We start from the raw sequence: 26,093 nt of genomic DNA, 5'->3' as shown, positions 1-26,093 counted from the left end.
CCCTGCCATTCATCTACTCAAATTTAAGAGCTCTTTTATGTTTTGTTCTGTGAACCATTCCCCTCAAGAAATATTTGTGGCAGGCCCCATCACCTCCCGCAGTTAAAGTCATGACCAGCCATAGAAAAAAAGAGCACTGTCCGGAGTCTGGAGAGTAGGTTAAACCAGCATCACTGCTATATTTTCCTCCAGTCTCTCACAGGGGAGTGGATAGAGATGGGGGTGTTTGTCATGTCCTTTGGATCTATGGAGGATGTCGGCCAGGAGAGCCACAATGCCAAAAGCCTGGAATTTGACCTCGCTAGAAAAACATTTACAGTTTGGCGTGTGTGTGCGCATACATGGACACTAGTACATGTGTGTGAATACACCCTGTGGACTAGGCATTTGTTTTGGACCTTAAAAAAAAAACCTGACATTGCTCTTTGATTTTGCTCCTCTCACTATCTGAAAGCAGCTTCCTGCCAGAGATGCTCAAACAAACTCTTACCTCAGCCAAGTGGGAATATTGCTACGACACAACCGGGATCATGACTTTGTTTTATCCCCCAGGGAAGGCAGTTACTAGTACTTATCTGTTATCCTTTTATTGGTGAGAAGACCTTGAAAGTTCAGAGGAAGTTATGTGATAATTTGTCATGTCAAAAATCACTATCAAACTGTTATTCAACTGAAAGGAAAAAAAAACATTCAGTGACAATTTGATTAATCTAAAATGTTGTTTTTTATTACCTAGTAATAATTAAACTTGTTTGCTTAAATTGCACCTATTCATATGCATCAGTTAACAATGTTATGTCTTTTTCTCCTTCCAAACATTGATTTTTTTGTGTATGTTAGTATGGAAAGCCTCTTTGTCCTTGGCCTGCTGAAACCAGAGCTTTGTGCTTGTTTTGGCTAAGTTTCCATTCCTCCCTGTCTGACAACTGGCTGGGCTCGTGTTTACGTAACCATATATATCTAAAAAGAAAACCAGGAAACATTAATCTCTCTAAATTTTTAACCCCAATGAATTTCTACGTTTTCCAGCTGTGCATCATGACATATTTATGCTCAAGCTCTAGTGCTGAAAACAGTTCAGTCTTTGGGGGCGTAAAGTTCAGTCTAGAAAGCCGTACAAAATACAAACTCACCAATGTAATTCTGCAGTAGTACCTTCATGGATAAAATCTGTTTTTTCTGTCCTTGTTTCTTTTTTTGTCAGGCCCAAATAAGTTCACACTTACCTGTCACTCGTCAGATTTCTTTGGGGCTTGATAATCTTACCTCACTCATCGTGTTGAGGAGACAATGTGTCAAGTCAAATCCTTTGTTGACTGGTCACACCTGCATAGTGACCTAAGCAGTAGATAATGCTATCCTGTAGTCTACTTCCTCTCTTCACTTCTTGATGCCCTGACCTACATGTTTTCTGAAACTGGTCGAGGCATTTAGACTTTATGAGCCGCAGGCTTAGTGAGAACTTTGTTTTTCTTGTTTCAACGCTGTGTATAGTTTAGGACTGACACGTGTTGAATCATCTTGCCAGCTCGTCCACAAGCACAAAGGAAGAGCCTGTCACTCAACTGCTGCTTCAAACACACAGCACCACCAATTTACCAAAGGGAATGTGTTTTGAAAGCCTTTTTCGAACAAGATTTTGCCTGATGTTTGTTTTACAGACACTCACAAAGCCTCTGTGTCCATTTTTTATGTTATTACGGTGGATCACACAGTGTTGAAAGTGTTTTTCCCTGTCTAGATATTCTTTAAGAAGCTTACAATTTTGTAAATTTTGAGTGTTAAATATTTCTCCAATACATTCAGTTGCTATATTACTGTTGAATATTGTGATAACAATATTAGTTGTAATAAATCCACATTTTCCTCTTTTTTTCCCCACTTTATCATGATTCTCATGGCACTCTCCATGTGCTTTAACATTTTGGCCACTGGAATTTAAATTGGCTCTGGAGATTTAAGGTGGTTTTCTGATTGCCAAATATGTTATTGGCATGGAGTTTGTCTATGATTTATTACAGTCTTTTGCAATATTGATATTGCACACATTGATATTACAATGATATGTTTTAAATGCAGCCCTAATTGCAGTTCTGTGCATACTTTTCCTGTACTTATAACTCTTTTATCTACTCTACAATACAAAACGATTGTGAGGTTTTGAGTTTTGAACCTGACAACGATAGTAAGGAACAAACAGGCAGTCCTCTCCTACTAGCTCAGACTGAGCTTCCTTTCAATTTGGTATGTCTAAGCTGCCAGGGCACCCCAACCTGCCCCAGGACCATGTCAGTGTTATATTAAACACTATCACTTGACCTTAGCAGGCCCTATCCCTGTACTGCATCTACTTCAGCAGCTACAACCCCCTCTCCCCGATGTTCCCAACGTGCTGGCAAACAAGAGAACAATTCCATTACATGACAACAGGCCCAGAGCTGAGCTAATGCAGAGAACATTAAAACCATGTCGCATCCAGTCACTTACTTGATGGATCCAGGAAGGGAGGGATGGGAGATGGAGTGGAATGTTCTAGACGAGGGGTATAGGATTAAAGGCTCTGAGGTCGGGCATAGTGATAATGTGATGTTGTGATTGCAGCAATGGAGAGGATGAGACAGTACCCTGGTGCCCTTGAGCAAACTGTCATTCAAAGCACTTTAATTAATATCCCTACCTTGTCCGCCTCCCTTCCATCACAGATAACACACTCCATACAAGAGGTGATTTATATAAAACAACACATTGTACATGCAACAACTTCGGACTTTATGAAAGGAGCATTTTGTAATGGAAATTGATGGCCTTTTGGTCATAATAGGTACAACCTGGCAGCTCTGGGCTCCTACTTTTCAAGACAGACTGACGCAAGCATTTTGGAACCCACCATTTTGCAAATTGGAGCTTTGTATTGTTAGGGTGTATAATTAGGACCTCATTGTGACAGCCATTGAAAGAGCATTAATGAGGGCTCTGATGTATTCCATATGAATATGAATATTGAATTTTAAATATTTTATGGCTTTCTAATTGCCTTGGTTGCCGTTAATGAATTTGACTGTTAAACATTACCCTGAGTGAATATCTAGCAAGGGTAAGTACCCTTTAAAGCTGTGAGCTGAGTCAAATTCTTTTCTTTATGATTTTTGTCTACTGTTCGTATCTTTGGCACAAATACATTTCTTGACTGAAGGCATGTCTGTGACTGTGCATACATTTGAACCAGTCTTTTACTCCCTTACAAAGATGGATGCATATATAATTACAAAATATATCACACACACTACCTTGATATAGAGTTTAATGGCCGTATCGTTTCTTTGTGGAGCATGTCTGCTGGCCTTAATCTTCTCCACAGTTGACATCTTAATAACTCAGCCCTCTCCATCCATTTCCACAGGAGACATCCGGATGTGGGGGAAGGATTAGTTTAATGAATTTGACAATTAGTAACAGAAGTTAATGACTGCATGGGGCTAAGTACCCTGATGGACATAGCTGGGGGGACTAAGGGCTTCCATTGCTGTGGGCCATAGATCCTCATTAATAGCTTCTGTGCCTGTTGGAGAGGACAGGGGAAGCCAGGCAGTGCCTTTGTTTAGTCTGCCTCTGATGGAGCTGCTAGGGCTTTGGACCATTTGCACAACACCATGCCAGAATTAGTCCCTCTATGGACAAGAGCTCATGCCGGGCCCCAAGTCTTGGACCAGGTAAAGCTTCTTTTAATGAACAGGGGTCATTTAATATAAAAAAAGGAAACGTGACATGGAATCAGCGAATAAAGCTCTTTTCTTAGATCTTCTGCCAACAGACTAGACAAAAAAAGGTTTGTGGGCCTTCGGCAGACCTCTGCCTTGATTTATCATCATATTACCCAGATCCTACCTCTGATTCAGGCAAAACATTATTTAGCCAGATAGCTCTCGGAAAGATTTTTATTGTTTCCTATTATTATACAAGGCTTTATGAGCTACAATGTTACTGTGTCAAATATTTTCACTTTAAACCATCATTTTTTCATCCACTGTAAAATTAAACTCTGTTCTTTTTATCGCAGTATGAATACACATGGAGTAATTGCCAAAGTATCCATCAATTCAGATGTACTCCATCTTCAAAATAATTTATCCTACCTTTTCCCCCCAAAAATGTGAGACTTAAATGTGAAAAAAAAAAAACGAGCAGCAGTAGCTGCCCCCTCATTCTTGCATGTCTACTGTTGGTAGCTATAATGATGACAAAAAACGCATAGCCACATCCAAAAATAGTCATTTTCCAAAGCTACTTCCAAATGCTCTAGCAGCAAGAATCTCCATTGCAAATAAAGGGAAGATGAGGTATTTATCTAATATTATCATTAGTGTTGAGTAGACTATGTGGGGGTATAAGCTCGTGTGATAAGATGTAATGAGAGCCAGAAAAAAAGATGAGCCATTTAATTAGACAAGTTCAACTTTAGAGGTCCAAGTACCTACAAGAGTCTGCCGCTTGAGAGGAAGGAGAAAGAGGGAGACAGAAAAACTAAAACACACAAAGAAGATGTTATTTGTTGTTGCTCTGATGCTCTGATACTCCTGTCAGGTCCTGCCAAGTATAAAGCCAAGGGACTAAATTGGTGTTGATGTTGCACACTCCTTCAACTCTCTAATTTGTAAATCTTTGCCACTTTCTCTCTGTCTGTCCTTATTCAACTCTTTACCTCTTAATTTGCCTCTTTAGAGAGTGACAGTTGCATTTAGAGAAAAGGTTATCATTGTATTAGAATAGAGTGTTTTCCTCGAGGCTTACCTCAAATTACATGACACTGCCTGCAGCCCCCTTTCGCTCTATGCTAGACTGAAATGTTATCAGTCTGACTTAATTACTGTCACTGAGCAATGGAATTGGCTCTAATGTATGTTTCACTCTCTGACACACTGGAGAGATATTAAAACTTGAGGAAAATCCCTTCTTAAGACACCTTTGTGGTTAACTTGGGTCAAAGAGGTAATTTCTGACTGGGCTTGTTTGGATGTGTTTAGATTTATACCTCTCATCCTCTGCTGCACAGTAAAGGCAGCTCACACATACTGCCACACACACTCCCTCACACACACACACATAGAGCACATCCTTTATCTGATTAGCTGGGACGCCTATGTGTGTTTGTGTGCACGAGGTGCAGTGCGTTTCAGCTCAGCATCAGGCCTGAGGCAGGGCATGGATTTCATTTAGGAAAGTATCAAAGGTTTACACCGTGTTCACTTTAATCAGCATGTTTATCAGGCAGAGAAAAATTGCAGGAAGGGACCACAGGGAGAGGGAGGGGCGGGGGGTTATCTTAAGGACCAGTAGCCAGGGAAATTGATAATGGCTACAAGGTAATTTACTGGAGACTCGGGCATCCCTCCACTGCTCCTACCCTTGCCTCTCATTCTAATTACAGCCCATGTAATGTTCTAATGAATCTGCAGGTGTGTGTGTGTGTGAGGAAGAGGGGTGTGGAGATGGGGACAGAGGCATTTAAGAGCATGTATGTAGTTTCATCAGCATGGAGCTCCTGTTTGATTTTGTGTGTGTGTGTCACTTCGGATCAAGCATATTTTGTGTAAGTAGATTGGATGCATCTCAGGGCTGTATCAGTAACTCTCAAATGTGTTGTCCCACTGTTTTTGAAAAATAAATATAATGTGAAAAGCAATTAGATCGGCCTTTAGCATTATTAAAGATGCATGACACAGACTGAAAGTTCGGATTATACTTTGGATTGTCACTGTGACTCCATCTTTTGGTTGGGCGTGCTGAAGACAGGAGCTGTGGCCAGATAATCTCCAGACTTTTGAGAAGGTGCAGAAACCACCTTTGGCAGTTCTTCTGCCTCTAGTAACACACAAATGGAGCATAAACACACACATTCACTTTGAGAGGCATGTGTGCAAGCCTCCAGGGGATATGGGCTGGACCAGAGAGGCCTTGATGGGACCAGAGTGTAAACATCCCCACAGGATTGAGGTCCAATGAAAGGCGCGAGCTGTCAGGAATCTGTTTTCTCTGTCTTCCTTTCCGATGTGTGTGGTTTCATGGATTTGTATGGTATTGTTCATACAATACCATGGGTACAAGTTGAGAAACCAGTCATACTGAGAGACTTTGACATAACAGTGTTTTTACAGCGCATGTTGTTTATGCTGTAATAAATAAGGCAAAAACAAAGTTTCCCCTGTCTTTTTGTCCTTACAGGAAAAGGAGGGTGTCGAGGCAGTGTCTGTAGGGGCCATCCTGTCCGATTACCAGAGGATCCGTGTGGAAAATGTGTAAGTCAAACACTCAGAATTCAGAGCACACTTTGTGTCTAAAGTGCACACGAATTTGCTGCAAACAGGCCTCAAGTGACGCACACTCTGTGGTCCACTGAAGGAAAAGAGTACATCCTCTGTTGTCTTTACCTCACTGTGTGTTCTAAACTTGGACTGAGTTTTGTTTAAACACATGCACATATACACACATTTTGTTTTGTTTATCCCACTTTATTTAGACTAGCTTTGATTTTATGGTGTGGTTGTGTTTTTTTTTATGGAGCAAAAGAGAAAAGGGTTGAAACTGATAGTTGTAGCATTGTTTTGATTTTGTAAAAAGTTTCATTTGCTGTTTTCTTTTTTTCTTTTTCATTTTTCTGATTTACTGCTCCAAGTCTTTCACACTTGTTTTTGTTTCTCCTGTTTTGTTCTAACATATCTTAAAATACACACAATGCAGCACTTTTTAAACACTCCATTTATTAACAAATAATAAATTTAGTTACTGTTAAACTATTATCCACGTCTTCTAAAGACAAACATACACAGACACATCTGAACCATTTTGTGTAGAGTAGGCATTTGTTAACAGCTTGGCTCCAGTTACCTACAGTATATACTTGTATTTCACATGACTGTCTTTGAAAGAAAAGCCACTGCTTAGATTAAATTTTTTAATATTTATTCTCTTCTTGAATGAAGCTGTTGGCTCCGATGGCAGATTGAAGATGCTGTGGGCTTACCAAGATAACAGTGTTACCTTTAAATGGAGAAATTACTCAAGCTTTGGCCAAGTTTTGAAGATGTTTTGAAATTGTTCCAATGTTGTAAAATATTGAATATTAACCTCTCTGCATCGCTTTCACCTGCTCGATAGGTGTATGCGGCTTGGTTTGCAGCCCTTGGCCTACCTGTGGCGTCGAGACCAAGAGTCACTCCTGTCTGAGATGATATCATCTAACCTACGTGCTATCCTCATCAAAGTCGCCGCCTTTGGTTAGTGAGGTTCTCTCTTCTCTTTGTTTCTTAGCTAGAAAGTGCGCAGTCTGATGTTACCTCAGTTCTAGTCTACTCTTTCCCTTTTTTGACTTCCTCTCAAGGTACCATGTTGGTCAGGTTGTATATCAGGATCAAAAGAACGGAATTTGGATAGGTGAAAGATAGCTGTGAAAACAAGTGCTGTAACTCAAAAGGAGAGAGGAGCAGAGTAAAACTCTGATCATTAATCTGTGCTTTAGCAGTGATGTTAAGACTTGCGCCAGCGGCAAATGTATTGAAGCAGAAAACAATATGAAAAGATAAGAAGTGCATAGGGAGGAGATGTGGGGGAATTGGGATTACACTGTGATATTGGGAGGTTGCACATTGCAATGCAGCCTGCCAATAATCGACTCGTATGTCAGAAACGCTGCATTCTTTGCATATGCATAGCTCTGAGTACATGGCCCGTGATGTGAAGATTAAAATATGGTATCTCTTATTCACAGTTTGCAACTGCTTCAGCACTGATGAGAGAGGTTAATGTGGTGTCACATGCTTTTTTTTTTGGCCTGAAGACAGGAAGATTAGATTACAGTAAAACAGGGGAGATAGAAAAAAAATCTCTTTTCCTGTTTCAGGTACATGATGCTAAGATCCCTGTCTGTATCTGCTTCGACAGTGCAGTTTGGATCCTTTTTGACTGTGGCAGTGATAAATGATAATTATGACTACAAATGGTTCTTTTCTTATCTACTCACAGAGATGAATCATTACATACACACTGTTTGCGTGCTGTTAAGTGCTTGTTGTCACCTTTGGAAGCAATCAGTTGAAAAGGGGGCCACGGCTGACTGATGACCCACAGAGCTGAGTAACGTGTTCGGGATATTTAACATATCTTTCAACACTGCTCAAATGACGCCTTATGGAATGCACTTGCTACACCATTTATCTTTGGTGCTTAAGTCGCTGCAGCCATTTCTTTTTTTTATGGCTTTGATAAAGCTCATTTTGATAATAAATAATACAACATGTAAGGTGCCCATCAGATGTGGAGTGATGTCAGAATCCATGTCTTCAAGATTATTTTTTGCTCTTCAATTATTGTTGTTATTTACTTACCAAAATTACTATTTTCTAAGTCTTTATTACATGTACAGCACTAGAAGATCTAACCTTGCAATTAACAATAATTGATCAATCATATTACCAATATATCCTTCTGATTTTTTTTTTAAAAGCTTCAGTCACCCTCTAACCCTGTTCCCCTACCAGGCTTTCTAATCTAAACACAACTTTGTCCAAAAGCAAATTCCAACATTTTTTGAAAGATTATAATTAGAATGGAAGATCACCTCGGGTGCCTTTAAGTGTGTATCTTGGCCTCGGCACTGTAGATGTTTGTGTGAGTAGGTGTACGTGTGTGTTTTGGCTACAAGTAAAAAGAGCAGATCGTATCAGCGCTGACTTCTCACCTGTCCCAGGGCAGTAGTAATTAGAAAGGAGAGGATTGAAGGGGGGGGAGCGAGGCAAAAGCGCTCGGGGCATTTTAGGCAGCACTTATAATTGCAGCTTTGGTGGGAGCAGGTCTGAGCAGTGAGGTGTGCTGTTTAGGGGAGATTGGGTGACAGAAAAGCGTACCTGGTGGGCTTTGGCTTGTGTGTGGCAGAGCAGAAATAAGAGTTTGAGGGATTTACTTTTGCAGACCCCAAGAAAAGAAAAAAAACAACTTTTCACATGGCAAAGGATAATTCTGCAACATCGAACCGCAACATCTTATGACATTCTGTAGCAGTCTGAAATGTCTTTTATCTATCTATCTATCTATCTATCTATCTATCTATCTATCTATCTATCTATCTATCTATCTATCTATCTATCTATCTATCTATCTATCTGTCTATCTATCTATCTGTCTATCTGTCTATCTGTCTATTTTCTCATTAATGTTATTTGAGATTATTTTCCTTTATTATTCCCTTTAAAACACTAAGAAAAGTTTTCATTAGCACTTTTTTCTTCCTTTCTTGCTTTATCCCTTTAACAAAAAGACAGCTATCCAAGTGATCCTCAAAGTAATGAGGCATCTTATGTGTGCAGATGGCAGGGACAAAAGAAAAAAAAGAAAAACAATTTTAAAACATGTTTTCTACGATGCCAAATCTAACAAAGGTAATAAATAAGTTCAACCACCTTAAGTTTAGGCAAATGAATGTCAGAAGATGTTTGTAATTAAAGAGAAATGTTTTGTATTGTTGTGGAAGTATCTCTTTAAAATGCATTATTTCTTAAGTTAACCTCACTAATTGGCATTTCCAAAGCTAATATTAAATATATATGTAATTAGGTAATTGATTGATTAGTGCAGGTATGTTTCGGGGCACAGGTTCAGCAGTTAATTGGTCCTGAGCTCCAAGGATAATTGGCATGTGTGAAAATTAGAGTCTGTCTGGATGAACTTTTACCCTTCACATGAATATAGCCTTTGAGCTACCAAAAATGAATTTTACTCATTCTCAAAGGACAATTAATGATCAAAGATATTAAAGAAAATTTATTAGAATGTTTTCACTAAGAACAGCTGATTTAGTCATAGATTTTTTTTAAATTTGTTATTTGTTTTATACAAAAACAGAAGATTCCTTGATTAGATTAGATGACTTTATTTTTGTGATATTTGTGTTTTTCAGTAAATAATTTAATAAATCTCCAGTAAAACACAAGATAAGATATGTACCTAGAAATAAGTAAGCTGTTCCACAACCTAGAACATTTCTTTTTTTGTAAGTTAAACTTATGCTATACTTTATTCAATTCTTTTTTACACCACAGTATCATAACATAAACAAAAATGTAGGTATTTAAAAATGCCAAAGTATATAATTCTTCGATAACTATCATGACTACTGACATGTTTGGCTTATTGCTTACAGTCAAGTGCTACTGCTTTTAGTAAGTTTAGAAAGTTGCAAAAGGTGAATAAAATAATATAAAACAACTGACTTCCTTTCAAAAAGGCAAAAATATAGATCCTACTTTTGTTTTATTAACCAGAAAACTAATGCAAAACAGATGCTAATTTATTGTATTCCTTTTATTGTCATGTACATAAAAACATTTCCATTTGTTTCCTGTCTAATGTCATTAAGTGAAGGTATTTTTGTGTAACTCTTTAGACTGTTTTTCATATGACATAATTGAGACTAAACTGTGGGAAACTGTGGGCCACTTTTGATTTTCTTTGTAAATTGTTAAACTACACTTTAGATTGTAGATATAATGTCCCAAAATGGGAAAAAAAAAAACTAAATAAATATATTTCCAGCCACCATAAAAGGTATGTTTGTTTTTCTGCTGTTAGCAAAATACCTTATAAAGCTTTAGGTGAATTTTAATGAAACTCCCAAAAAGTAATCAAGCCGTGTTCAAGGGCAACCAGCATAAAACTATTAACAAATCTGTCATGCAAGTTCACTTGCTATGGCGACCCTTACAGAAGGGAGCAGCTGAGAAGAAAGACAATATTAATTAGCTTCTGCAAAGACAAAGAGGATTATAACTCGGTCAGTTTTACAGATTTTGAACTAAAAACATTTTGAGAGGCATTGCCATGACATCGTCCAAGAGCAAAGATCTTTATTCACAACTTTGGCACGCAAAGCTCTGGCTAACATGCATTTCTTCAAGGAATGCAAGTTTCATTTGTAAATTTTATAGGTTTTACGCTGACCACTTTTTACAAGCTTGTTATTACCCCTTTTTTAGTGATTTGTTTTTCTAAAAATAAGATTACATTTTGATGTGACTGCAATTCATGCTGCCCATTATACTACTCACAGAAACTGAATTTCAGATAAGAGCTTGACAAATTTCACATATAGCCTTAATCGTATCGTCCGTTATACCATGCCACTTACCTCCCCTTCCTTCTTATTTCCCTTCTGTATTCCTCTGTCTGTCTTGCAAAGATTAGGTGATAGTGAGCAGCCATTGTTTTGGCAGAGGTCTTTTAGGGCATTGTTTAAAGGCCGATGCGGCTCACCTATGAGGGAGGAGATGCTTATTTCATCCTTTTAAAGGCTAAAATGTTACATATCATGAATCCAATTTTCTCAGCCTTTTCTCTCTGAAGGCAGGGATTAAAGCAGAGCTGTCAGCTGGCACACCAGATCTTAAGACAGCCTGCAGATATCCGTAATACTGTGCTCAGCTCAGTTTAGATGCTATCTAGAATCTCCCCGCTTTTAATTTGGCATTAGGCTCTGTAAGCAAAATCACAAGCAGTTTCAATTAAATAGGTAACCCGATGCTGTCGGTTTACAAAAACCAACGTCTTCAAGGGGTAAAAGACCAATCATGGTTGCTAAAAAGAAATGAAGCAAGATAATAGTCTGGAGATAATTGTGTTTGAGTACTAGAAGAAGTGAGAGAAGCCTTTTCTTTTGAGTGGAATTTGTTGAGTAAAGAAAAGTTTTTTGTTTTTGTTAGAAAACTTTGTTCTGAGAAGCAATTTTTGCAGAAAAACAGATTGAATGTTTTATCCATTTAGTAAACTCCTTTTGTTACGTAACTCAGTCATGACAATAAAACCATGTCCTTTCATTGCAATGCAACGTTCTGCTGCCAAAACAACTCTGACTTTTTGGCACATAAATAATGGACCTCTAGTGATATCATACAATTTATGGCACATGAACACTGATATTGGATTCTTTGGGCTGTACAGGACATGGAGTTGTGCATTTCCTACAGCTGTGCAGTAAGACCCAGAGAGTTGAAAGTTTAGTGAATTCTTGGCATTCTTTGTTGTGGTCCTACTAGAGGCCTTGCTGCAGCTTTTGTGGTGAGCTGGGGCACATTGACCATTTGAGATGCCAAGGAGGTGTGTGTTTAGTCTGCAGTGGTACTTAGGTGGCTTATTGATACCAATGAAACGTTCATTTTAATGTCAAACTCTAAATTTCCTGACAGAATGTTGCATTGCAATGAAAGGATAAATGTTATTCACTTCACCTCTTTGTACCTTTTTTCTCTCTCTGCAGTACCAAAATGAGCTTGATCGCCTTGGTTTTCTGGTTAACTTTATCTTCCTCCTTAATATCAACCTCCTAAATGCCGACAGTGCTTCTAAAAAATGCATTTTCTCATTATGGGAATCCCTGGTTTTAAAGTTCACTGAATTTAATTGGTGTTTTATAGGATAATATGAGGTAAAAAGCCCCTTTAAAATAGAATCATTCCTCTCAGTCTCTCTTAGGGAAGCTCGTGTCTCTCCAAAGTGTGGTCTTACTGTCTCCGGTGGCAGACTAATGGCAGCTTCTAGTGGGCTTATTTGGGTTTAATGTGGCATAATGAGGTTAGGTAATTGGGTTTAGGTCAAGTTGTAAAACAGGTTTAGAGGAGACAGAGATGTGAAGATCATGTAAATGAGTGGTGTTAGATCGCTAAAGGCTCACAACTGTGGCTACTTAAAGACTTTGCAAAGCATATATTGTACAAGTGCATGCTATCCTTAGGTACAAATGGTTCAACTAACCTTAATTCAGTATGGAACATCAATTAAAAAACACTCATACAAGTGCTAAGTGGCCTTTGGAGAAAAAGTTCCACAATAATGCCGTCTTTGTATCATATTGTCACTTACTTCTGTCATCCCCTTCCGTCATTTAAAATATCAAATCATGTGTCATATATAATTAAGGATCTGGGAAGTTAATGAACATATTAAAAAACATTGCACATCCACAGCAACTTGGGGCCGATTTTTAAAATTTGTTAAAAGGCATGACTAATTAAAGAGGATATTTTAATTAGATTGAATTTTAATACTTTTTTTCACCCTCCTTATTACCTTTGTGGCAGGGTTAAGATGAGAGGATGTTGAGATTAGATATTCTCACACTAATTAAGACTACAGATCCCCTGGGAAGAGAATAAGGGTCTGCTCATTCCGTCTTTCCGCACCCTGTCTACCCTCTTTTTTTCCCCTGCGTCTTTACCCCCGTAGCGCTGGACCACAGGGACCTGGAGGAGAGACACAGCTGGGATTAAAATGAACGCGGAATGGGATGCGACATCCCTCCTTCACATCTCCTCTCCATTTTCTCTCATCTCCCATCCATTGCTCCCCATGGGAGCCTGAAGATGACACATTAACCTTTGAGGTTGTCAGGCCATGAGAGAAGAGAGATTCTCACATTATGATTAACTTTATTCATCTAATTAAACACATGATCGTGCCAACGGACAGGGCCATGTGATCTCCTCGAGTGGAGGAGCTATGCTGGATTTTCAGGGAAATTAATAGACCAATTCAGCAACTATTTTTTTTGTTGCGATGGCATCACTGTCACAACTGTACATCACTCAGTATAGGTCATCACCTACTTGTTAATGATTATGTCAATCACTTAATCCACAGCTACAGAACAGTAAATTGAAAATGTTGAAGAATTGGGTTAACTTTTTTGAATAAACAACAAAGTGCACTTGTTTGGCTTCAACATCTTTGCCCTTGCGTTGGAAAACAATCAGCTTTTTTTATGGTGGCAAGAGCAAATAACTACAAAACTACAATACATCTTTTGGAATTTCCTCAAATCTTGCATTTTACATTTATGTCCTGTTATGTTTTTTATTGTTCTATTCTCCGTAGAGAACACCTGCTACTCTGGGCTTTGTTTTTTATTGTAGCGGTGAAGAATGTGCAGTTGGAAATCGAAGGCTGCACTTTCTGGCTGAAAGGAGTGACAGGATGAGAGAGAGTTCAGTATGATAGCCTCAAACACAACCGTCCAGAAGACATTATAAGGACTTACTTTTGCAAATGAGAAAGAACATCCAATGCTCAACAAGCTTAGTAAAGCGTTGACTGTTTAACTTGGTTTTTCATTCCTCCTAATACTTTGTACATAATCCCTAAATTAGACTGATCAATGTGCTAATCTTTCTTTGAGCCAAGAGATTTTTGATTTAGATTTCTTTTAAAAGAAAGACTTCCCCTTTTTAGATGGGGACGTCTTCTTTGGTTGGCCTATTTTTGTTGTATTGTCTGAGGAGTGGGGGCCAGTGAGCCTGTATTTTTGGAGTGTGGCACCACACCACCCTTCTCTTCCCCTTCTCCTTTTCTCTCCCATGCCTGTGAGTCACTTCCATACACCGTTTCAAGGGAAGGGGAGGAAAAAGACAAATAAACAAGATCTCTTTCCAGAGTTTATGTTCTCAAAGAGAACGAGATGTGTGTGTGGGGGGGTTGGCAGGCAAGGGTGTGTTGGGGGAGTCTGTGGCCAGCAATTGAAAATTGTTGCCCTTACCCAAAGAGATCTGTGTACACTACTTGCAAAGTCAAACAAATAGAACCAGGGTGCAGGTTTATGAGAGTGTTTGTGCGACTGCCCGTAAACCTCCCTGCCTGTCATCTTCAATCACTGTTCTGTTTCTGATCAGACCTTTTTTTTTCCCCCTCTTTCTCTCTCTTTCTCCACACATTTGTCTCTGTGGTGCTATGGCATTTGTTTGTGTGTTTCTCTCTATTTGTGTTGTTTTGTGTATGTTCTTGTGTGTTTTCCACACGGATGCCAGGCCTGGATCCAGAAAAGCACTTAGGGAAATCCCTTGCTGATATGGAACCCCATCTGAAACAGGTCATACACTTGTAGATACCCTATTTAAATATTGACTTTAGTACTTTTATAAATTTGAGGATTACCATGACGTAATAACATTTAATTTAGCCTAACATTTTTATACAACTACATGAATTCAAATGTTTTGTTTTCACTGAGCAGCTCTCCAACAAGTATGGAGTCCATATATGTGGTGAAGGAGGTGAATATGAAACTTTCACCCTTGATTGTCCTCTCTTCAAAAAGAAAATTGTTATGTGAGTAAACGTTTATATTGTTACATTTCTTTCCAGCATATTTTTTTTCAAAAATATCAGGATTTTTTTCCATTTGGGCAGTGATGCAGCTGAGACAGTGATCCACTCAGCAGATGCTTTTGCTCCAGTTGGCTACTTGCGCTTCACGAAAATGCACACAGAGAACAAACACAGCGTGAGTCAATCTTTTATTGGTATACCTTGGTTCACAAATAAGATCAGTGCTTTTCAATAATTTTGCAAGCTAAAGTTTGACCTGCTTTCAGAATGATTACTTTAAAACTGCTCTCAAGGCAAAAAAATACAAGAACGCAACCCCTGGGTGTCTGATAACTTTGTCGAACGGAGGAGAAACTCCACTCTGTAGGGTAGAGTTCAGCTCCAGAAGGCCTCCCCAACTCACTCACACACAGTCTTGCTCTCAGTCTTTCCTTTAATCTCTCCCTCTTGGTCCTCTAGCCCCACGTGGCCTAGTTTGACATCTGCAATATTCGCTGCAGCCTGAAACTAGGCCCAGCTTAATAAACATGTCTGCCCACATTAAGGCGCTTTGCATTCAGGTAGATGGCTGCGAGGTCACAACCAAGGGTTGCAGGGAAGGAGCGGGAATTGGCTTTTGGCAAACTGGAGGCTGAATAAGACCTCACAAGTTACAAGAATGATAAACATTTCTGTTCGACCTGCAGTACAAGTTGAGAATCCCCAAATTATTGGAAGAAAACTTTAGTGAATACAGATGCCTTATTGTGATTTTAATTACTCTGTTTCAGATTCTTTAATCCTACTAACCATTCCATTTCCTAGGTGCTACTTGTTTTCTGTAGTTGTGGTAAAGGTTCCATCAAGGAATGAACACAGATTTAAGGCAGGCAGAGTGTGTGATTTATGCATATATTTCTTTGCACATCATGGAATAATATGAACATGTGCTTTTGTATTTATGCACTGCTTTATGTATGTACTGTACATCTGCATGTTAGATGGGGGATGGGACTGTTATGGACAGGAAACATACCCCCATCCCACAACAACTGCGACCCTGCAGCCTCAGCCCCTTGAGCTATGTATTTTCTCTACCACCCCCATCACGCAGACATTGCATGCTCCCGCAGCCCCCCCTAGGTTGCTGGGAGAAGAGCAGGGAAAACCAGACCTTGCAAGAATGGGAGAAAGGAAGGAGGAGGGAAGGGGGGGACACAACCAGGGGAGAACCTGCCCTGGTTCAGCCTTCCGAAGCTTTTCTCGTCAGGGTGACAGATCCGCGGTGACACCAGCACTAGAGGAAACGGCACCGAGCTCAGGGGGTGGGGATGGACCACCATCATTTGCCCTCCATTAATGCTAGTCAAGCTATTTTTCATGCTGGCCAGGAGAGAGAGGCTGGAGTATAATTAATTTGATTATCATATGGCCTAATGCGGCTGACAGGAGACGAGGGGGGTGAATGAGTCTCGGGCAGTGCGAGGGGAGCATTGAGGAAATATGAAATATGTATTTAAACGCTTGACACCCCAGCAAGATTTGGCAGGTAATATGTATGCCTTAGAGAATGGTAATGATTTGTTATTTAAAGATGTAGCAGGGAGCCGAGGCAAAGTACAAGTAAACGAGTGAAGAAAAAAAATTGTAAAATCCAAAAATGTGTTTCACCCATCTCGTCAGGAGTTTTGACTGACAGGCAGGATGATTGAATCTACAGTATCAGAAAACACCACTCCCTATTCGCCTGAACCACGAATATGTTAGCATGTTGTTTCATATTCATTCACCTTGAAGTTATGTGTGTCTGGGTCCTTGTCATGTAAGAATGACACACACACACACTCAGCCTACTTAGTTGAAAAAGGTTGGCTAATTATACAGCGTTTTGTCTGTCTTTGCAAAAGGCTCTGTGCTCTTTGGTGGGCATTTGGCCTGATGAATTCCCTGTGGCGCTTCATTGCAGGATGTGGTGGCGAGAGCTCTGCCCCATGGTAGTTGTCCTTGCCAGAGCGCCATTGACAAGATGACTGAAGAGGTGGAATATGCTGATCAAGCCGAAGACAACCAGCACGAATTTACATCAAACTGTGACCTTAGTTGTCAGCGGGGCCACGGTGAGATTCATTTGTTGTGAGACTCGCACATGCAGACATGCATGCATGAGTGTGTATTTATGTCTGTGTGTGTCAGATGATATCTTTGTGTGGTTTGTGCTCTCTGGATCTGTGTCGTATGTGGCCAGCATCATAATGCTGCTGTTTGTGAATGACTGTTTGACAAGAGCTGTCATTTAAGGAGTGTATTTGTGACAGTCTCTGAATTAATTTTGCTACTGTCATAAACCACATATGCATGCCTTAGATTTTAAACAAGATATGTCTTGGCTATAGAACAGAAGAAATACGTACTTATTTTTTAATATTTTGAAAGTTTTTACCAAGCATGAAACATGATTCACGACACATGATCCAGAATACATGACACAAAATACATAGTACATGATATGTGACACAATACAATATATAATATATAATACATGACAAATAATACATGGTATATAACACATAGTATATGATACACAATATACAATACATTACACAAGACAAAAATCTGATACATGATATATGTTGCATGACATATAATGCATATGATACACAATATACATAGATATACAGTATATTGTATGATACAGTATATACAACACAAAATCCATGACACAAAATACTTAATACATTATACATGAACATGACGCATATAAATGTTACATGACACATAATAATTGAGGTATATAACGCGATACACTATACATGGTACATGATACATGATGATGATCTACTTCGAAAGCTTGTGGAAATCATAACTTGCCAATCTTTTTGTTTTTCCGCAGTAAACTCTCCATCCTGTTCAAAAAGAAGTTCCAGAGGCTACCAGTGGATCTCAGGCATTAATGGACTTAAAAGTCAAGAAACTGGAATTAAAGAGCAGACATCGGCAGCTTTCACACAGCTCCAAAGTAAAAACCAAGAATAAACATGTAATATTTTCTTGAAGAACAATGTTTAAATATTGTTTGCATGATGTAAATTTATGTATCTTGAAATTTAGTAAAAAATATGTGGGGAACTGAAAAAACATTTTTGTCCACTGAAAAAAATCATTGAAAAAAACAATCGAAAATCACACAAGTATACTAAGCTATGACTGAGTTCAGTCAATTTTTTAAAATCCTATCTAATATAACTAAAACCACATGTTTTTAATTACTTTTTTGAGAGGTAATTTAAGTTGTCCCATACTTTTTACTTTAACAACTTATTAAAAAATAACTTGTTTAAATTTCTTTGTCTCGTGGTTGCCGCAGAAATGCGAACAAAAGCATTTCTGCGCTATCTGTACACACACTGAGAGCTTTAGAACTCATTTCTTCCTCAGAAGTGCTTGTCAACTCTGCAGACAAACCCTGTGTGTCAAAACTCTGTCAAAAGAATAAGATAGCAAGCTGGCCACCATACAAGGACAAGCATTTCAAATTAACTCAAAACCAAGCTTTTTTCAAACTCACACATACACAGGCATACACACACGCACAGTGCAGCCATGTTGGACGGGTTATCATTCTGCCCTGCAGAACTTTAAAAGTGCATCTCTTTTTTTTTCTCTTTCTCTTTTTGATGGAGATAGAAGAGCAAAAGATGAAAAGCATATTTAATGTTTATGGCGGTGCTTGGCTGAACAGCCTTCACGGTGCAGAGACAATATTAAACAAGTTAATATTTAATAAACAACCTCTTTGTATGAGGGCGAAGTAGTGGGAGACGTTAGTGTTGGCAAAGGAAAAACAAACTTGAAGCTCTTTCAGATGATAGTAGGGAAAAAGGCTTTGCTTTAAGCACTTGTGCTTGTGTTTGCATCTAAGGCCTACAAAACTGTGTTAGACTGCTTTTTATAAAGGGGAGGCACAAGTAGCACTTTAAAGCAGTAGATTTTAGTGTCATACAATCTACTTTTTAAATGGTGATAACATTTAGATGACTAGAGTTGGATGATTACTGTATTATGTAGGTGTGGCACAGCTGTAAGCTTTGTTGGTTTAGCTCAACTAAAATAACACATTAGTTGCTGTTTTTGTTACCCTGAGTGCAAATGCTTGACTTTACCATTTGTTTACCTGCAAACAGAAGAAATGCAGTGGGAATGGGCGCAATTTACATTTTTAATAAAAAAAGAAATTAATCTATAGTTTGTTAAAGTTAACCAAATCTGCTTTTTTACACGTAAATATACAGTGGACATTTTTTATTTGGTCTCAGGCCTGCCCATTTTGCTGGTTTGTACAACTTAATGTCAACTTTAATATATGTAATATATATTAGTTTTTTTGCCCGTGTTTTATGGAATATTTTTTTCAGCTATAGTAAAGATATGTTATTGTAGTTTGTTGTTTATAATGTGCGACCTGTCTCCAGATGAGTTGGACAACAGAGCTTGGAAGCTGGAAAATATCATATTGGTTCATCTGTATGTGAGGAACATGGACGACTTTGCTGCTCTCAATGCAGTATACAAGAAACACTTTGATACAAACCCTCCAGCCAGGTAAAGGTGCAAACATTCACGAGTCTACTCGTGTTTTTCTTCATTCTGTTCAAACTTGCGTTTACTTTCTCTTGTTTATTTTCAGTCTACGTTTGAGTTGGTGTCAGTGCAGCATTTCTGAGAGTTTCATCTTGTATTCACGCAGGGTTTGTGTCCAGGCACCTCTCCCTGTCGGTCAGCTGCTGCAAATGGACTGTCTGCTCCATGACTGGATTGAGCCCCCGGAGGAAGGCTGCTTCCACCAGAAGGAAGCCCTGCATGTCCAGAGCCTGTCCCACTGGGCCCCGGCTAACATAGGGCCGTACAGCCAGGCCCTCAGGGTAAGGCTCACAAACCTCCAACAGGGAAACAGGTAGCCATGCTGACAGATTTAATTTGCTGGCAACAAAGGAAAGCATTTGCTTAAGTAATTGTAATATTTTATGAAGGGCTTCCATTTAGCCCAGCTTTAATTATTTGCTGTTTTGTGGTTGCAATTATTTTCTAACAAAACATAAAAAGTCCATTTACCGTCAAATTTGTGAGCCTGGAGCATTATATAAATTCCCTTCTAATTGATTGATTAGTTATTCACCTTTGATCATTTTAGCCTTGCTATCCTTTTTAAGAATAACGTTGATAGGGATATATAATTATTTACATTTCATAATCATTTTTATTGTAATTGTTTGTTATTCCTATACACATATTATCATACTTGGTTTTAAAGTCAGGAACAAAGAACTTTGGACCAGACATCAGCAGCTTTCACACAGCTGCAAAGCAAGAGAAAATGTCAGGAAAAATGCATTAATAAATATATGATATTTTCTTTACAAAGAAAGTTTTAAGTAAGAAAATGATAAATCAAAAGGAAAAATGGGTACATGATATTTTGATCATTCATTTATCCTGCCATATAATCCCACTTGCGTCTGATTTTTATGTTTTGCTTCAGTATGGTAAGCAACAGCGTACATGCGTTGTTGTGTATCCTTTTTTGTCACATGAAAATATCTTGTAGATGTGTCCCAATCGTTGATGAATGTGTGTGTATATGCATTTGATTGTTGTTTTAGGTAACCGATTATTCTCATGACTGGTTTTTGTTTTTCCATGCAAATATGCATCCATTTTATAGTTGTGTATCTACTTTTGCACTTGTTTGTAAAGCACCGTCTTGAACGTTTTTCGCATTGTTTTAAACCTTGAAAGAATGTCGAATTCAAAGGCAGAGCAGAGGAAGTGTGGGCCGTGGTTGCACGGTTGGCTTGGTGTTGTGTTTACCCAGTGTGTATTATATAGGATTACACTTGTCAAGGTACTGTCAACAAGGATAGTGTCCATCTCCTCCACGCTGTCCTTGATCCTTCAGCCAAATCCGTCTATGAGTGAGAACATGTGTGGATTAGCCGTTTGCTCGGAGCTTGACGGCATATCTCAGCAGTGTGTCACTGATGTTCAGTTTGGATTCTTGAAATGTAACCTGCAGACTGGAGTTTGCTTTCAGTCGGCAACCGTGTTTGATTTCCTCAATGAAGCCTCATCGAGACATGAAATTAAAGTCAGCTGTATGTTAGTGATGTTGCCTCTGAAAAAAAAGTCTAATTTCGTAGTCCTCTCATTATTGTTCATATTCATAGCAATTTGAGAAAACAATGAAGCGAGTTTGCTTGCATGGCACTTCACACGACCCTTGTGTAGTCTCTCAATGCGTCTCCTCCTCCTCCACGCAACAATGGCTTAATTTGATCAAAAATGTATTAACAACTCTTCAGCGCAGCTAGAGAGTTTTTACATATTGATACAATTACCCCCTTGCTGTGAGAAAGCATGCAGACCCCCCTCCGCCACCTCTCAACACTGCCGTGTTGTCTCCATCTTAATGACAGTTTTCCTTGGTGACTGTTGCTGTGTGACACCATAGAGACGAGGGCTCAGGCAATCACAGTGAGAGAAAAAAACTGTTGTCTGAGACGAAACAGCATTGTTGAAAATAATTAGTAAATTGAAGATGGTTTTAAATTTACCAAAGGAACAATTCCAGGTCCCGAAAGTGTACTGAGTTCTGTTCAGCACTGGTGCTTTTGAGATGATGACTTTGGAGCAATGAGCCAGACTTTAAATTAAACTTAGAGTTCCATTGTTGAAGAGTTCTGGTTAATAGTTTTCTTTATTGTTTGTCAGCCAGGTAGAAATTAGAAATGCTTACCATTAGATTAGTTAGTTCAGTTAAGGAGGGCTATGAGCACAGTGTTTATTGTCCAGTTACATTGGGCTAGTTTATTCATCTGTGTCCAATGATTTGAGAGTCAGCACATGGCCAGTGACAGAAAATGGCCTTACAGAACATAATGGCTGTAGGTTTCCACATGTAGGGCTGCCGCCGGTGGAAGCATAGAGGAACTGCTTATCGGACTGGCATGTGATGGATGCTGGACCTTCAAACTCCATCCATCTATTCATCTGTCTGCTTGGCTTGTCACGTCTCTCAGCGTCAGCTCTCGGAAATGGCAAGCTGACTGAATGTCGACTTGTTCTGGCAAGATGACAGATTCAGATCTGACTTGATTCAGAGAATTAGTTAACCTTTTTAATGTCAAAGCTGGGGGGCTCTTGATGTATTGTATGTTGATATATAATCCTGCATCGGTTTAGTTTAAAGCCCCAAGCTACAGAGAAAAAGACTGTTATTTAATTTAATTTATGCTTTGTTTTATGCTTTGTCATGTTACTTTTTTGGCCTGATTGACACATGTTTAGAGGCTGCTCCATAATAAGAATTGCAGCATAATTATGTCTAATTATTTGTTCATGTGAAATTATTTTTTGACACTAATTGTTTTGTTTTGCGGTCTTATTTATCAAGAATTTAATGTGAATTTGCCTGTCATTTGTTTTAGATAATATTTACATAGTCTAATTAAAATGTAAGCAATATAACTTTTTTATTTCACAGTCAACAAATTATGTTTTTAGGCATTCACATTTGTCGCAGGATCTCAAAACAAATTATAGCATTACAATGGCACACTTTTAAAAGAAAAGTGTTTTTTGATGCATTTTCTGTTTGAAGATTTTAAACAAAGTGCCCTCACAATTACAAAATAGCTTCATTTTCCAACTCTCAGTATTCCACTTTTTTTCTTTTCTAGCTGAAATATGTTTGAACTGATAACAAAAGATTACATCAATGCCTTAGAAGATACACTAAATTGGTCAATCATCTGGAGTTAGCAACAGGGGTCTCTCCCCCCTCATGTCTATTCAAATTAATGCTGCCTATTTGGTCACATTCCCTTTGGAGGCACATTTACAGAGGCTAACACAGTAGCTAAAGCAGATCTGAATAGAAGGACTATCAGCTGAATGGTTGTTAAACATCTCCTCTTTCCTGTTAAGGCAAGTGGCTCACCCCTGGGATATTTGCCGGGGAAATTATACTCACTGATCACATTCTGTGGGGTGTGTTTAGGGAGCTGCCTGCATCAGCCTCGGGTTGCGAGTGAGTACCGACCCCTTCGCCTCGATCCCCTAATTGTGAGTGACAGTCAATATTGAGGGAGATTGTCTTGCACACACCAGCGATAGGATTTGCATTGGATTTTGAAAATTGTCAAAGTGGACTGTGAGGCATCAGGAGCGAAGTGGATCTGACGCTGCCTATTAGCATCAAATACTGTGTGTTATCGAGGCGGGTGGTAGAATTTGAATAATCTTCTTACAGGAGTCTAAATGTCTAAAAACAATGGATTGAACTTTGTCTGGCCCTTTTGAATTGAAATTAAGAGGTCAGACTGAGTTAGTGAGGTGTCTGGCCACCCATGTTGACAGGAAAGATTGTGTAAAAAAAAAAACCATCCAGAGTTACCTACATGCTTCAACTGATCATTATTCATCTCTGTTTTAAGAGAATTTTTGCTGATGTAGTTATACATTTTCAGCTAGAAGTCTAAACACAAAAAGTGTGATGAATAGCAGAAATCTAAGTTATTGCTTTACTTTAATGGGATTTTTTTCTCACTCAGAATGTTTCTTTGCTGCAAAAAAGTCAGCTTTAAAAAAAAAAAGAAAGAAAAACACAGCAACACTTTCCTCCACCACCCACTCATCAAACAACCGTCCTGCCTTTTAAACTCCAAACTTCCTCAGCTCACATCCAGAGACTACATCTACCTCAATTATCACAGAAGAGTAATTAGCTAAAAAACAGTGCGTGTGCATGCATCTGCGTTCGGGGAGGTATTCATGCAGCACGAACAGATTAATTAGGACATTTAACTTCATTTCTAGTACAACAAAATTAATCCCATAAAATATGAGGCGTCTCTGAGGAGGTGCCTGTCAGCATCTGATGCCTCTCCCCTGTTTGCCATAATCTATTAAAACCCTGCTTTTATCTCACCTCTCCCTTGTCATGCGTTATGGATTTTTTCATAAACATGGCCCATACTTCATAAATGTCTCAATTTTCTAGTCTATTAACATTACTTCAAAAGCGCTTGATAAAACAGGAGGGCATGCGTGAAATAATGCACTAATAATATGAAACGCTGGAGGCTAGAACAGTAGGGGCGGCTCTCCAGCATGCACGCTCAGACAATGCAAGGGATGTTATCAAGTTTAATAAAAGAACAAATGATCACTTCCAACTAGGGAGGAGGGGAGACGAGGCAGGGAGGAAGGGGTGGGTTCACGAGGAGAACAGTTGTCGAGTAATTGAGTTGATGAAAAATGAGGTCTTGAAGGCTTCGCGGTTTGAGAAGTTATGCGATTGAAGGCTACTCAGAGCTGTGGTATTCCTCGGCACGTGTAGTTACTTGCTCCTATTTGCAGCAGAGGATGTTAACACAGATTTGTTTTCCTTTTCATTTCACTGAAGGCACAAGCAGAATGGGCTCGTTGTTTCTTTGCTTGAATGCCTGAGTTGTGTGCAGCGAGTTGAACCTTTTGTCTGGGGAGAGAGTCGGAGAGGATTTTGACTGACAGTCGAGCCTCACCTCAGAGCCTTTCCACAGAGAGCATTGATTCAGTTCCTATCTCTGCACAGCACCTATGTAGGCTTGTTCCCAAACACCAGGGTCAACTGTCTTCACTTGAATTGGGCAAATAGGAAACGTGCTGATCAAACCCAGTAAGACCTGAACACAGAGACACGTCTGCTGTTAGCCCTGAGGCAAAGTCTTGCAGGGACACATGTGGACACACACATACACCTGTGTGCTCTTTGTGGTAGGCTCTATGTGACAAGGTGAGCTGTTGTGATCGTTACAATGAGTCATGGGTGAGTCACTGTAATACACTCATGACTAATAGGAAATGCATAACATATTCAAATGACAGGCACAAGCAAAATACACATTATCTCCAAGTATATGTTTATGATACTTTTACTATTATGCCAGAAAGCAACAACAAGAACAGGACTTCTTTCCCCCTCCACTTCTTATAAATCTCCACATCCTAAGAAATATATTTGTTTTGACACATGGGCTTCGCTTCAGCTTGGTGCTGAGCTGCCGGACGGGGGATGGGGGCTTGTGTCTCTAAATTCAGACACGTATATGCGAGAGGTCAGATCACACCACCTTTTTAATCTGATGAGGGGGCAGTTTTATGGAAAGTGGTAGACAGCAACAAGGGTAATTATGTTACTTCCAGCGCTGTCCTCCCAGGCCCCCGTCTTCCCTTGCTTACCCACTGTGACGGGGTGGAGGCTGACCTGCCTTGGCGGTCATCATTTTCATGAGACATTGGTGTCTTTCACTACAGTATCCTGTGCTGCTGCTGCTGCTGCAGCTCCACGTGGGCGCAGGCTGGTATCGGCTTGTACCAGGCGAGGACAGGGGAAGGACTGGATCTGTCAGAGTGCATCGGCTCTCAGGCGGTCGCATTTGCCTGTGCTGTGCTTCTGCCTTGGCCCCTGCCACACTCCCACTCATTAATGGGCCCGGGCCTATGACAACTGATCCTAATTGTCTTTGAACAGCTCTTCATGTATTATTGGTGCCTGACTGCCTCAGTTCATGTCAACAAGCCATTGGAAGTTGGGACAGGGTAGCTATCGTGCCTCTTTTTTTTTCCACACATAAGGCAAAAACAAACATGAGGAAATACACATCATAGTACTTGGACATTGTGTGTAAATGTAGACAGAAGTTTATTTCTGCGATGATCTTTGCAGGACCAAGTGTCCCCTAAGAAGCTTTGCTAATTCACAAATATGTACAGTCTTGGTAAAGGGCATAATGTTATTATTTTGTGTTTATTTGGGGAATGTACCAAAACATTATTGTCATCTGTTAAAGTGTTTGAATATAATTACATTTGATAAATGATAGACGCTGATTTTTAATTTGAGGGAACTGCATGCTACATTAGTGTGTATGTGCGTACAT

General features: G+C 39.3%; 1 protein-coding gene across 3 annotated transcripts in view; it reads left to right on the top strand.

Annotated features, from left to right (window-relative positions):
* Positions 1-26,093, top strand: part of dph6 (diphthamine biosynthesis 6) — a 53,867-nt gene that overhangs the window by 7,529 nt on the left and 20,245 nt on the right. For all 3 annotated transcript variants that reach the window (XR_001808472.3, XM_017410894.3, XM_037977973.1), the window contains exons 4-12: positions 6,220-6,293; positions 7,153-7,271; positions 14,838-14,899; positions 15,044-15,138; positions 15,220-15,313; positions 17,084-17,234; positions 18,008-18,133; positions 19,587-19,716; positions 19,862-20,036. Coding sequence is in view for 2 of the 3 variants with exons in the window: in XM_017410894.3 (XP_017266383.1) it covers positions 6,220-6,293; positions 7,153-7,271; positions 14,838-14,899; positions 15,044-15,138; positions 15,220-15,313; positions 17,084-17,234; positions 18,008-18,133; positions 19,587-19,716; positions 19,862-20,036 (1,026 nt within the window). In the remaining variant the exon portion in view is untranslated. The remainder of the gene's footprint in view (positions 1-6,219; positions 6,294-7,152; positions 7,272-14,837; positions 14,900-15,043; positions 15,139-15,219; positions 15,314-17,083; positions 17,235-18,007; positions 18,134-19,586; positions 19,717-19,861; positions 20,037-26,093) is intronic.

This window comes from Kryptolebias marmoratus, linkage group LG10, assembly GCF_001649575.2.
Source record: "Kryptolebias marmoratus isolate JLee-2015 linkage group LG10, ASM164957v2, whole genome shotgun sequence".
NCBI lineage: Eukaryota > Metazoa > Chordata > Actinopteri > Cyprinodontiformes > Rivulidae > Kryptolebias > Kryptolebias marmoratus.
Note: the sequence above shows the minus strand (reverse complement) of the source record. Positions and strands in the feature narration are given on the sequence as shown.